This window comes from Drosophila montana, unplaced genomic scaffold, assembly GCF_035044405.1.
Source record: "Drosophila montana isolate Dmon_TW-CO22-7 unplaced genomic scaffold, ASM3504440v1 contig_3733_1, whole genome shotgun sequence".
Lineage (NCBI taxonomy): Eukaryota > Metazoa > Arthropoda > Insecta > Diptera > Drosophilidae > Drosophila > Drosophila montana.
Window position 1 is genome coordinate 1,223,897 of NW_026998620.1, and position 10,785 is coordinate 1,234,681.

At 43.0% G+C, this 10,785-nt stretch overlaps 5 protein-coding genes across 12 annotated transcripts; 3 read left to right on the forward strand and 2 right to left on the reverse strand.

The window, feature by feature from the left end:
* Positions 1–123: 123 nt before the first annotated feature.
* Positions 124–1,818, forward strand: LOC135436657 (aldo-keto reductase family 1 member B7-like). The gene is made up of 4 exons (XM_064694340.1): positions 124–286; positions 674–854; positions 919–1,606; positions 1,666–1,818. Exons 1-4 carry the CDS (start codon positions 215–217, stop codon positions 1,712–1,714), a joined length of 990 nt encoding a protein of 329 aa, XP_064550410.1. The 5' UTR covers positions 124–214; the 3' UTR covers positions 1,715–1,818.
* An 855-nt stretch (positions 1,819–2,673) lies between these two features.
* On the forward strand, positions 2,674–4,668 carry LOC135436658 (aldo-keto reductase family 1 member A1-like). Its single transcript, XM_064694341.1, has 4 exons — positions 2,674–2,848; positions 3,559–3,739; positions 3,796–4,483; positions 4,545–4,668. The coding sequence occupies exons 1-4, from the start codon at positions 2,777–2,779 to the stop codon at positions 4,591–4,593; spliced, it is 990 nt and encodes a 329-aa protein (XP_064550411.1). The 5' UTR covers positions 2,674–2,776; the 3' UTR covers positions 4,594–4,668.
* LOC135436644 (transmembrane protein 245) lies at positions 4,590–9,337 on the reverse strand. 8 transcript variants are annotated; one of them, XR_010437569.1, is made up of 9 exons: positions 9,153–9,299; positions 8,490–9,047; positions 7,825–8,427; positions 7,226–7,766; positions 6,796–6,998; positions 6,327–6,736; positions 6,044–6,272; positions 5,928–5,991; positions 4,590–5,867 (listed from the first exon to the last, which is right to left on the reverse strand). XR_010437569.1 is itself a non-coding variant. In XM_064694319.1 (8 exons), exons 2-8 carry the CDS (start codon positions 9,012–9,014, stop codon positions 5,834–5,836), a joined length of 2,463 nt encoding a protein of 820 aa, XP_064550389.1. In that variant the 5' UTR covers positions 9,015–9,047; positions 9,153–9,299; the 3' UTR covers positions 4,590–5,833. The 8 variants fall into 8 exon arrangements, 5 of the variants coding, with proteins under 5 accessions (XP_064550389.1, XP_064550391.1, XP_064550390.1 ...); XR_010437571.1 differs by lacking the exon at positions 5,928–5,991 and having other exon boundaries at positions 4,590–5,861; positions 9,153–9,298; XR_010437570.1 differs by lacking the exon at positions 5,928–5,991 and having other exon boundaries at positions 9,153–9,298.
* Positions 9,301–10,181, forward strand: Kmn2 (kinetochore Mis12-Ndc80 network component 2). The gene is made up of 4 exons (XM_064694350.1): positions 9,301–9,447; positions 9,507–9,634; positions 9,692–9,787; positions 9,853–10,181. The coding sequence occupies exons 1-4, from the start codon at positions 9,441–9,443 to the stop codon at positions 9,913–9,915; spliced, it is 294 nt and encodes a 97-aa protein (XP_064550420.1). The 5' UTR covers positions 9,301–9,440; the 3' UTR covers positions 9,916–10,181.
* Positions 9,783–10,746, reverse strand: PIG-H (Phosphatidylinositol glycan anchor biosynthesis class H). Its single transcript, XM_064694343.1, has 3 exons — positions 10,204–10,746; positions 10,062–10,139; positions 9,783–10,001 (listed from the first exon to the last, which is right to left on the reverse strand). The coding sequence occupies exons 1-3, from the start codon at positions 10,654–10,656 to the stop codon at positions 9,873–9,875; spliced, it is 660 nt and encodes a 219-aa protein (XP_064550413.1). The 5' UTR covers positions 10,657–10,746; the 3' UTR covers positions 9,783–9,872.
* Positions 10,747–10,785: the final 39 nt, after the last annotated feature.

The following is a 10,785-nucleotide window of genomic DNA, read 5'->3' on the forward strand; positions in this document are numbered from 1 at the left end:
AGAATTTCAGATTTAAACATACATAAGTAATAGACAGTCGGTATCTTGCATCAAGTATTTTGAAAAAGAGCTTTTGTTCCAAAAGCCCTCTCTGTCTATATATTGCCGGAAAAGCTGAACGCTCATTTATTCCACTTGGAATATTCAGTCAGAACAGTTGTGTTAGCTGTTGTTATCGCTTCTTAATATTCAACTCAACAAGTGGAAATTAATAATGGCTTGCACTAAATTCTTGACACTCAACAATGGAGAGAAAATGCCTGTCATCGGCATTGGCACTTGGCAGGTAATCATTAATCAGCAGGAATCTCGATCTAGAATGTGTTGTATTTACTTTTCGTAATATTGTGAAATTCATAATAAGTATAAATTTCTGTAATGCCAGATCGCCACATACATATGTATGAAATCTTGTAGATACAAGACATAATCTTCGAACATCAGTACCTATGCTAGCTTTATGATATAGTAGTCCGGCCGGCTTTGACAGTGAAACTAATTTACATAGAAAAATATAAGCAAACGAACATTCGGTTTACATACACATATACACATATGTATGTTATATGTTTGTAGGGACATCGTTTCAAATTATAACGCCTTCAACTGAACTTAGGAGGTGTTGATATAATAAACCTCAATCTTAAAATCACTCCAATTCCCACACACATAGGCGCCCGATGATGAAATCGAACCCGCATTGGATCTTGCCCTGGCAGCGGGCTATAGACACATCGACACAGCACTAATCTATCGCAATGAGAAGGCAATTGGACGCGTGCTCAAGCGCTGGCTGGATGCGGGCAAAGTAAAGCGGGAGGAGCTGTATATTGTAACCAAATTGCCACCCACTGGTAAGCCTGAGGAGCCCTCTCCATAAATAAGTACAATCCAACATTATCCTTTTATTTCCCTCAGCTAATCGGCCGCATGATGTGGAGCCAACCTTTAAGCAGTCGCTGGCCAATTTGCAGCTGGACTATGTGGACATGTATCTGGTGCACACACCCTTTGCCTTACTCGGCAATGCGGATGGCAGCTTTCAGTTTGACGACGAGGGTCGCGTCAAGGTGGACAAATCGACCAATCATGCCGCCGTCTGGGCGGAAATGGAGAAACTGGTCGCAAGTGGTTTGACCAAATCGATTGGCGTCTCGAACTTTAGCAAGGAGCAGTTAGCACGTCTTCTGCAGAACTGCAAAATACGTCCGGCCAACAATCAGATCGAGTATCATGTCTATCTGCAGCAACGTGATCTCGTTGACTTTTGCAAGGCGGAGAACGTGGTCGTTACCGCTTACTCGCCGCTCGGCTCCAAGGGCATGGCCAAGCTCAATGCTTCCGCCGGTATCGTGCGCGAATTACCGGATCTGATGGACATAGCCGAGGTCAAGGAGATTGCCGCCGCGCACAAGAAGACACCCGCCCAGGTGCTGCTGCGCTGGATCATCGACACGGGCGTCGTGGCCATACCGAAGAGCACAAACGAGGCGCGTCTCAAGCAAAATTTGGATGTGTTTGACTTCCAGCTGAGCGCGGAGGAGGTGGCCAGGCTGTCGGCCTTGGACAAGAACATACGCGTTTGTGATTTTGCCGCTATACGCGGGTAAGTTCAGCAATCATAAACCTTATCCAATAACAAAACTAAACACTCATTTCTTGCAGTGTGGAGCAGCATCCGGAGTTCACCTTCAAGAATCAATTCACCAATTGAAAGAAAAAACAAACATTTATATTAAAACATAAAAAGTGCCGTTATTTTGCATACAAATAAAACCCAAGTTTTTACCTGCTTTTTATCAAGTCCAACGCCTGCAACATTCTATACAAAACTGTTAAATTCTATTTATTTTTATTTCTTCTTCTGTAAGCACGATATTTGTTCTGCATCTTCTACCTTAACAGATGTTTATTGAACCACCTGTTATTTTACAGGCCAATAAAAGAGTTAACATAACATGGATCACTTTGTGTCGATTTTTGGAACTTTTGAAGCGGGACCGGAACCGGAATCACTAACGTGATTCGTTCCTAAGAAATGTTTCAAATAGACTTTAAGCAACATTATAAAAATCTTAATAATTTTTCTGTTATTATTTATTTAGTTGCAGATTTTAACATAAACAAGAAAAGGGCTTACAATAAATGTTTACCAATCTTTAAATATCTTCTTTTCCAGATCGATTAAAGCCTTGAGCTTAACGTAGATAACCTTAAAAATACATAGTGCATGAACAATGTTGCTAACCCGTACAACAATGACAGTACAAAATTAGAATTCTACTAACTTATTTCATAGAAAATGGCCAGCAGAGCAGCTTGTACCAATTACTGAATTCTCTGTCCAACATAAAAATACATTTATACATATTTATACCTACACAACATATTTTTACCTATATTTACATTGATTGTTCACAGATAATGAATCGAAATGCACGTTATATTTAATTCCGGTTCCGACACCAGGCTCCAAAGATCAACGCTAAATAACAGATGCTAACTGGACGCACATCAAATTACGGTAGAAGAAAGTGTCAGGCAGAATTAATTATTTTCTTGCATACAAAACTTAAAGTTTTGTGCTCGAAACCACACGATGAGGCCCACAGTGCATTACTCAAAAGCTTTAAAAGCTTTGGTACTTGCCGGCAAAGCTGAACGCTCATTTATTCCACTTGGAATATTCAATCAGAGCGGTTGTGTTATCTGTTGATATCGCGTCTTTAAATTAAAACTCAACAAGTGGCAATTTTTTTAATTATTTTAATTAATAATGGCTTGCACTAAGTTCGTGACTCTCAACAACGGGGAAAAAATGCCCGTCATCGGCATTGGCACTTGGCAGGTAATGATTAATCAGCTTTTTTTAATTATATGTATGTATATATATATGTATATATGTTTATGCAAATATGCTCCGTACAATATTTATAAATACATATGTATGCATATGCATATACATAAGTATATATATATATTGATTATTTGGAGGAGAGTTGAAGGGGGCTTCATAAAAGTTTGCCCAGGGACCGGTTCTTGTTGACTGTAAACAAACCGAATCTTTGTGGGACAAGTACAATGGGTCGACTTTCTCCACATATTCAAGAGCAGAACAGACAAGCAACTGTTATTGCGGGCAATTCAAAGATACACCAACAGACTAGACCCTTGAGATAATAACAAGAACGTAGAGTTGTTTGGAGTACGCCGAACACTAAATACCCTTACCCTTATATTATCTATATATAAGCAAACTATCTTTATGTTATAATATCCCGATTTAGTCAGAAGAATATTAAAGCTCTTAATTTCTGATTTTGGCTACGAAATCTGTACAAGACCTAATCTTCGAGCAACAGTAATGCAAGCTCTATGATATAGTAGTCCGACCCGGCCGAGTTCTACATAGAAACTATTTTACCTAGAGGAAGATAAGCAGGCGAACATAAAGAGACATCGTTCCAATTTTATAACCTCTTCAACTGCACTTAATAGGTATTAATATATTAAACCGCAATCTTAAAATCACTCCAATTCCCACACACACACACACAGGCACCCGATGACGAAATCGAAACCGCATTGGATGTCGCCCTGGCGGCGGGCTATAGACACATCGACACAGCGCCCGTCTACGGCAATGAGAAGGCAATCGGACGCGTACTCAAGCGCTGGCTGGATGCGGGCAAAGTAAAGCGGGAGGAGCTATACATCGTCACCAAATTGCCGCCCATTGGTGAGGCACTCTCCATAAATAAGTACACTCCAATATTATCCTTTTATTTCCCTCAGCTAATCGCCCGCATGAGGTGGAGCCCACCATTAAGCAGTCGCTGGCCGATCTGCAGCTGGACTATGTGGACATGTATCTGGTGCACACACCCTTCACCCTATTCATCAATCCGGATGGCAGCTTTCAGTTTGACGATGAGGGTCGCGTTAAGGTGGACAAATCGACCAATCATGTCGCCGTCTGGGCGGAAATGGAGAAACTGGTCGCAAGTGGTTTGACCAAATCGATTGGCGTCTCGAACTTTAGCAAGGAGCAGCTGGCACGTCTTCTGCAGAACTGCAAAATACGTCCGGCCAACAATCAGATCGAGCATCATGTCTATCTGCAGCAACGTGATCTCGTTGACTTTTGCAAGGCGGAGAACGTGGTCGTTACCGCTTACTCGCCGCTCGGCTCCAAGGGCATTGCCAGTTTTAATACTGCCGCCGGTATCGTGCGCGACTTGCCGGATCTGATGGACATACCCGAGGTCAAGGAGATTGCCGCCGCGCACAAGAAGACACCCGCCCAGGTGCTGCTGCGCTGGATCATCGACACGGGCGTCGTCGCCATACCGAAGAGCACAAACGAGGCGCGTCTCAAGCAAAATTTGGATGTGTTTGACTTCCAGCTGAGCGCGGAGGAGGTGGCCAGGCTGTCGGCTTTGGACAAGAACATTCGCATTTGCGACTTTTCCTTTTTCCGCGGGTAAGCTCGGGAAATCATAAACCTTATCGAATAAGCAAACTTTAACGCTAATTTCTTGCAGTGTGGAGCAGCATCCGGAGTTCACCTTCAAGAATCAATTCACCAATTAAAAGAAAGTACCAACATTTATATTAAAACATCAAAAGTGCCGTTATTTTGCATACAATAAAAAACGAAATTCCAAATTTTTTAACTGCTTTTCAGCGCGTCCAACGGCTGCAACATTCTGGTTATAATTTTCATCACAACAGGTTTTCCCGCACGCTTTTCCCTGCAACTGGGCGTGGCGGCAACATTCTTGTTGCTTTCGGTTGCCTTTTCGACTTTATTCCCATCAAAAGGGAATTTCTCGTTGTTGTCGTTTAATGAATCAAGTTTTGGACTAAAATGAGAATTGGACAATTAACCGGGCTCTAATACAGCGCTCACTCGTTAAATAGAATTGTTTAGACATAAAAACGTCTCGAATTTAAAATTAGTATTAATTAGAAAAAAAGTTTTTATATTTCTGCAGTTTTTTATATGCCACTTTAAGCTGTTATTTGCAATTTTTAAAGTTTTTTGCACTTCGGTTCCAATTAGCGAGCGAGCACTGTAATGTTCTGTATTTGTTAGTATGTAATGACATTTATTTGCAATAAAGTTTTTAACATAAGCTTAAACAAATCACATGTGTAGCGAGCACAAAGTTAGGTACGACGAACGAGCATGAGGAAACCGGTTGACGGTTTTTAGAGCCAGGCTTAAAATAACTGCCTCTTTATACAAAACAAAAAAAAGAGTTTTGTGATATAATTACTAAAACTAGAAAGCTAAGAACGCTCTCAACGAAGCTTATATACCCTTGGCAAGCGCTTATAGACAATTATTGTTTATGCTCCCTTTATATATGTATAATAAATACAGTGAATTATTTTTAAGACTAACTGGCGAGACATTAAGAGATTATTGGACCTGTTCAGAGATTAAATAAAGTGATGTAGTGTATACACTATTCGCCTATGCCACAGCAAATGTAAGTTACATAAAGGCTTAGCAAGGGTATATAAACTTATCTAAGAACTCATTAGTTAAATACATTAGGTTTAATGCACAGCTTTTAGTGACGGAATCAATTGTTTGCATACTCAAAAATTTAGTACAAAAATAAAAACAAAAGCGACGAATCAAATACTAAAAAAAAGGAAAAGTAACTCGAAAACTGAAAAATTTGCTTAGCTCGGCTAATTCTTGACATTCATTAGTTAGTTAGTTGGGCAGACAAGTTCAGGAACTTGTTAGATTTGCACTTAGAGTATTGAAAGAAATTCGCAGTTGTGGAGCAAGATCCGTTGAAGCCATGCGGACGACTCACGTGTTGCGCGTCTCCTCATCCGAGCTGCGTCTGCAAATAACACAATTTGTTATTACAACTTATTATTAATGTTTAGCGATATAAACTAACGTAGGGTAAATATAATACAAGGAAAAACAACAATTAGGAGTGCTCTAGTCAAGATTGCCCGACTCTGAGATCAAGGGGTGCAGTTTAAAATTATAAAAACTAAAACAATGACTTACTCAAATTCTTCAGCCGCAGAGTTTTCGATATAAATAAAATTCTTAACTTGCATGCAAAAACTAGCTCCAAACATACCTGGGCTCCTGGTTCGTACGCATGGCCAGGGTGGCCACTTCGAAGAGGCCAATGAAGAAGCAGAGCATGAGGGGGCCAAAGATGGCGCCCTGCCAGCCAATCCAGTACATGCCGCCCGCTATGGCCAGGCCATTGAGGTAGGGATGACCCCCGCTGCAAGGATTGGGCTTAGTTGTGTGCGTTTTTACCATGATATGACCCACTTACCCCTTAATGTCCGCATAGATGGCGGTCTCAAAGGACGAGGGCACAAAGAATTGTAAGAGAAACAGTATCAATCCCGCATAGAAGCGATCCTGTGCCAGCCAGAGCTCCAAAAAGGCAGGCACCGCACACCAGTAGCTGCCCAAAAATGGAGCTGCCGCCAGCAAAGCGGCCAAAGCGGAGGGCAGGAAGACAATCCGTGCGCCAAACACCGTATGCACCAGCCAGGTGAAGAGACCCGTAAACGTGGAGCACTTGAACATGGAGACGAGCACAACCGTAATTGAGTTCTCCAAGGCATCCGCGACTTTAATGCCCGACGCAGAGTAGCCCATATATTTGGTGATCTGCATGGGCGCATACTTCTCCTGACTGCTGGACAGCAGATAGAACAAGGCCGTGAAGAACACAATCTGTGGATGAAAGGGGATTTAGTCTGTAATCGATTTGTGTGCGATCCATTGAATCTTACCATATCCAATATGAATTCGATGCACGCCTGTCCGCCGGATAGCAGCAGCGAGAGTATCTCGCCCGTAACGCCCATTATCATCGAGAGATTCGTGCGTATGATGTGCCATAGAGATTCGGCAACCTCGAGTATGGTCTGCGTATTGCTCTGTGCCCAGCCGATGATGCCCTGTTTTGCCACTAAAACTAGCTCTTTAAAATGTCCTTGGTTAAAATGAAACCATGGGTTAGCAAAGGCAACATGTAATGAGTTATTTGTTCTGACGCATACGAAAAATCATACAGAATGGTTGGTTAAGGCCAAACTGAGGTGTGTTAGGAGCTCTACAAAAAAATCCAACTCAAAAACTCAAAACATACAGAAACGTTGGACAAATGAAACAAGTGTACAAAATAAATAAGAAAACGAAAAAACCGCGTCGCGGATTTACCTGGATTATCGACAATCTCACCGAAGGTGCTCTTTAACGCATCCGTGGGCACACGCGGCCCGTACGAGGTGCCCGCCTTGTTGAAGTCAATCCAATACTGTATGAGCCGATCCCACACGTCAAGAATTTGCTCCTTCAATTTGGTGGCATGCACCTTATCGGCATCGGCGAGCCAATCATCTATATAGGTCTCAATCTTACGGCGGCCATAATGATGCGCATTATCGAGCGCATCATCAATGGACGCCTGTATATTGGCGGGCAATATATCAATTAGTTCAGGACGATCTGTGATTGTCTTGTTAATTAGATCTTTGCCCAGATAAGCGACCTCAATCGTCTCTGAATAGATGTTAACGCAAAAGAAAACACTCAGAAATATGATGATGAGCAGCATGAGTATGATCATTAAAATGGATGTAACAGACTCCACAGATGACTTCAACGAATCCCGCACAATGCAGTTGATCTTGTAGTTGAGCTCCAAAACGCCGGGCAGGCACAGCGGCAGCACAGCTGAATGATGCTCCAAGGCCCACGACTGCGGAAGATAAGTTAGGCTAATATAAAGGGAAACTCTTCAACTTCAATGGACTTACCCTCACGCCCCGATAGGCATCGTCGAGCTTGCCGCAGACAAACTGTGTCAGGCCCGTATAGGTGCCGGCTGTGTACAATAAATGCAGAAACACCGGCACCGCAGCCAGTATAAACATCCAAATGTTCCGATACAGAAAGGTGCCCAGGCAGGCATAAAATAACAGCTTAAAATAGGTATCGCTCTGGTGTACCTCTGGCTCCTCAGCCAGCTTGGCATCGAATGTGTCCTCGGAATCTATGGTGTCAGTCAACGAAATGTCCTCCACATCTGATTGCAGTGTCGGTTCGCCAGCAGCTCGGCGACAAATGCTGAGATTACTGAGAGATTTCTCGAAATCATTTTTATTGAACAGCTTCTGCAGGCGCTCCAAATAGGAGCTGGAGTCGTGATCATCGCTCGTCTGCAGATGATACGCTGTGGAGACAAGCACGTAGCCCATGACCAGCAGGAAAACAGGCACCTGAAACGCGCCCAGAAAGCTGCACAAATAGCCGGCAATGGCTATCCACATGGACTGGCCGGCGACAACAAAACGTGCGCTATTCTCCGGTTTCCAGAGAAAGTGCACCGAGGACAAGTACATGGCAATCAAAACGATGAGCTGCAAGTGTGGAGAAGCGTGGGCTTAAGATGCGACTGCGAGGAGTATGTCAAAGCACTTACCACATAGACATTGAGGAAGCCAATGATGCGCACAAACAGGCCGTGCGAAAAGGTCAGCCAGTTCCAGAGCAACAACAGACAGCCTTTGGGCGCATACAAAACGAGCAGCTTAACGCAGACGGCGACGCCGCAGCCGGCTATGAGGAGCTGCCAGTGCTGGCAAAGCCAGTTGATTAGCAAACGGCCGCAATGCTCGGTAGCCTCCAGTGGAGCCAGGCAAATGGAGACGATCACATTCGAATCGCGCTCCTCCAGGCGCTGAAACCAATTGTTGAGGAGTTCGGCCAGCTTGCGCTTAAATGGGAACAGCACGGCGCCCATGAGGAATGCCCAGAGCAGCGGACGCACAAAGGGGCCCAGGATGAAGCAGACCGCCACAAAAGCAGCCACGCCCGCTGCAATTAGAAAATTGTACATGGCAGCCCGAAAGCTCTCATGATTCTGTGACCGCATCCTTAGCAAGCGATTGAGAACGCTGTCAAAGGAACGATCACGCCGTATGGGTATAGAATCCGAACGGTTCATGTTGAGAAAAGGAGGTGACGCGCAACGAGGAAACTGAAAACGGGTTGATGCGAACAAATTAGGCAAATGCTTTGACCATGCTGCGGCAGCTGACACGCCCGTATATGTGCGTATTTTTAGCTAAATGAGTCGACTTACAATTGTTATTGTTAAAATCTGAAATAGGGTTGATGAATGCACCTCCTTTGCATTTTCGGTAAATATTTGTGGGGGCTGGGATTGTGCCGGCGTTACAATTTTTATATGATCATTCACACAATGTTTTTATTTCAATTTTTGGCACATAAACAAAATGTAATCTTGTTTATTTTTATGGGCAAATGACGTCAGCTGACGACGCAGTGCTGTTAGCTGACTCAAAACAGTATCGTTTTACAACACTGAAGAGCATTCGAAAAAAACGAGACGCCAAACAAAATAAACGCCATGCAAAGTGAGTAAAGGAAAATAAATATCAAACAATTAATTAAAAACTTTTTAAACTTGGCTCAGAATTAACATTACAGCAAGTGCATACCTTGCGCAAGGCACAGGAAGATTTAAATTTTTGCAAAGCCATCTACCTGGAATTCTACCCAAAAATGGCCAAACATGCCTACACAGCGGAGCTCAATAATTTGGTAGTCAATTTTCTTATTTGTTATATATTAATAATGATAATAATTTTTTATCCTCAGATACGCGGTGATTTCAGCCGTGTTGATGTGGAGTTAAACATACCCAAACTGCCCCCACAGCACAAAGAGCAGGAAGAATACAAACCCATGCTACAGGTAAGCGTACATATATTAGTTCTTTGGTTGAAATTGAAGAATAATTTAAATTGTCTTAACTATAGCTGGACAAATTAATGGAATACTACGATGCAACCGTTGATGGCATATCACTGCTGCAAGCGTGATCCGATCTATCCCTGCTATTATTAAGCCAGTAGCCATGTAAAATGCGCTGAATATGCTGCAGGCACTCAAAGGAAGGTGACAAATTCTGTAATAAATAAAACTTTATTAAGTTATCCGTATTGGAAACAAGCCTCGCAGCACTCACATTGAATAGCGGTATAATGGGCCGCTCTTTGAACATGCTGCCCTTTGTGCGCAGTATTAGCATGTACTTTACATCTAGCTGTAAGTGAATTAAAACCTTTTAATAAATTTAAGAAAAATATTAGGGCGCAAGCCAATCTCACATTCTCTATGACCTCATTGAGAACCATGTCGTGGAGATGACCGCGTTGTACGCAGAGCACCGATTGGCGTCCAAAGGTGCGCACCGTTTCCGTCTGCAGAGCCATGTCCCAGCTATAGAAGAGTTTCTCTGAGTGCACTAGTTGGAGCGTGGTGCGGAATATCGAAGCAGACAGAGCAAGCCATAGCAGGCCCGGATATAGTATATGAGCTTGAGCCATCCTAGTAGGGCCTTCGCCTAGTGCCAGAGCAATGCCAAAATAAATAGTCGCCAAGCCCAATAGCCCAAAGAAACGTTTCAGTTGCGCTCTACATTGTTCGCCATGCAAACGGTTTAATAACTGTATGCGAACAACGTCTTCGCCATATTTCTGGACGGTTAACTCTAAATCCTCCACCACGCTGCCTTTATATATGGCAGTCTTGCTAAAGTACCGGTGCCGACTCGGTTCCATTATAGATTTGCTCAAACAAATAAATAAATAAAATCGGCAAACGGCAGCCTACAACACTAACGGCAGTTATTATTGAGCACTGTTTGACAGTTTGGTCATACTTTTGTTTACATTTGTGCATCGATTTAA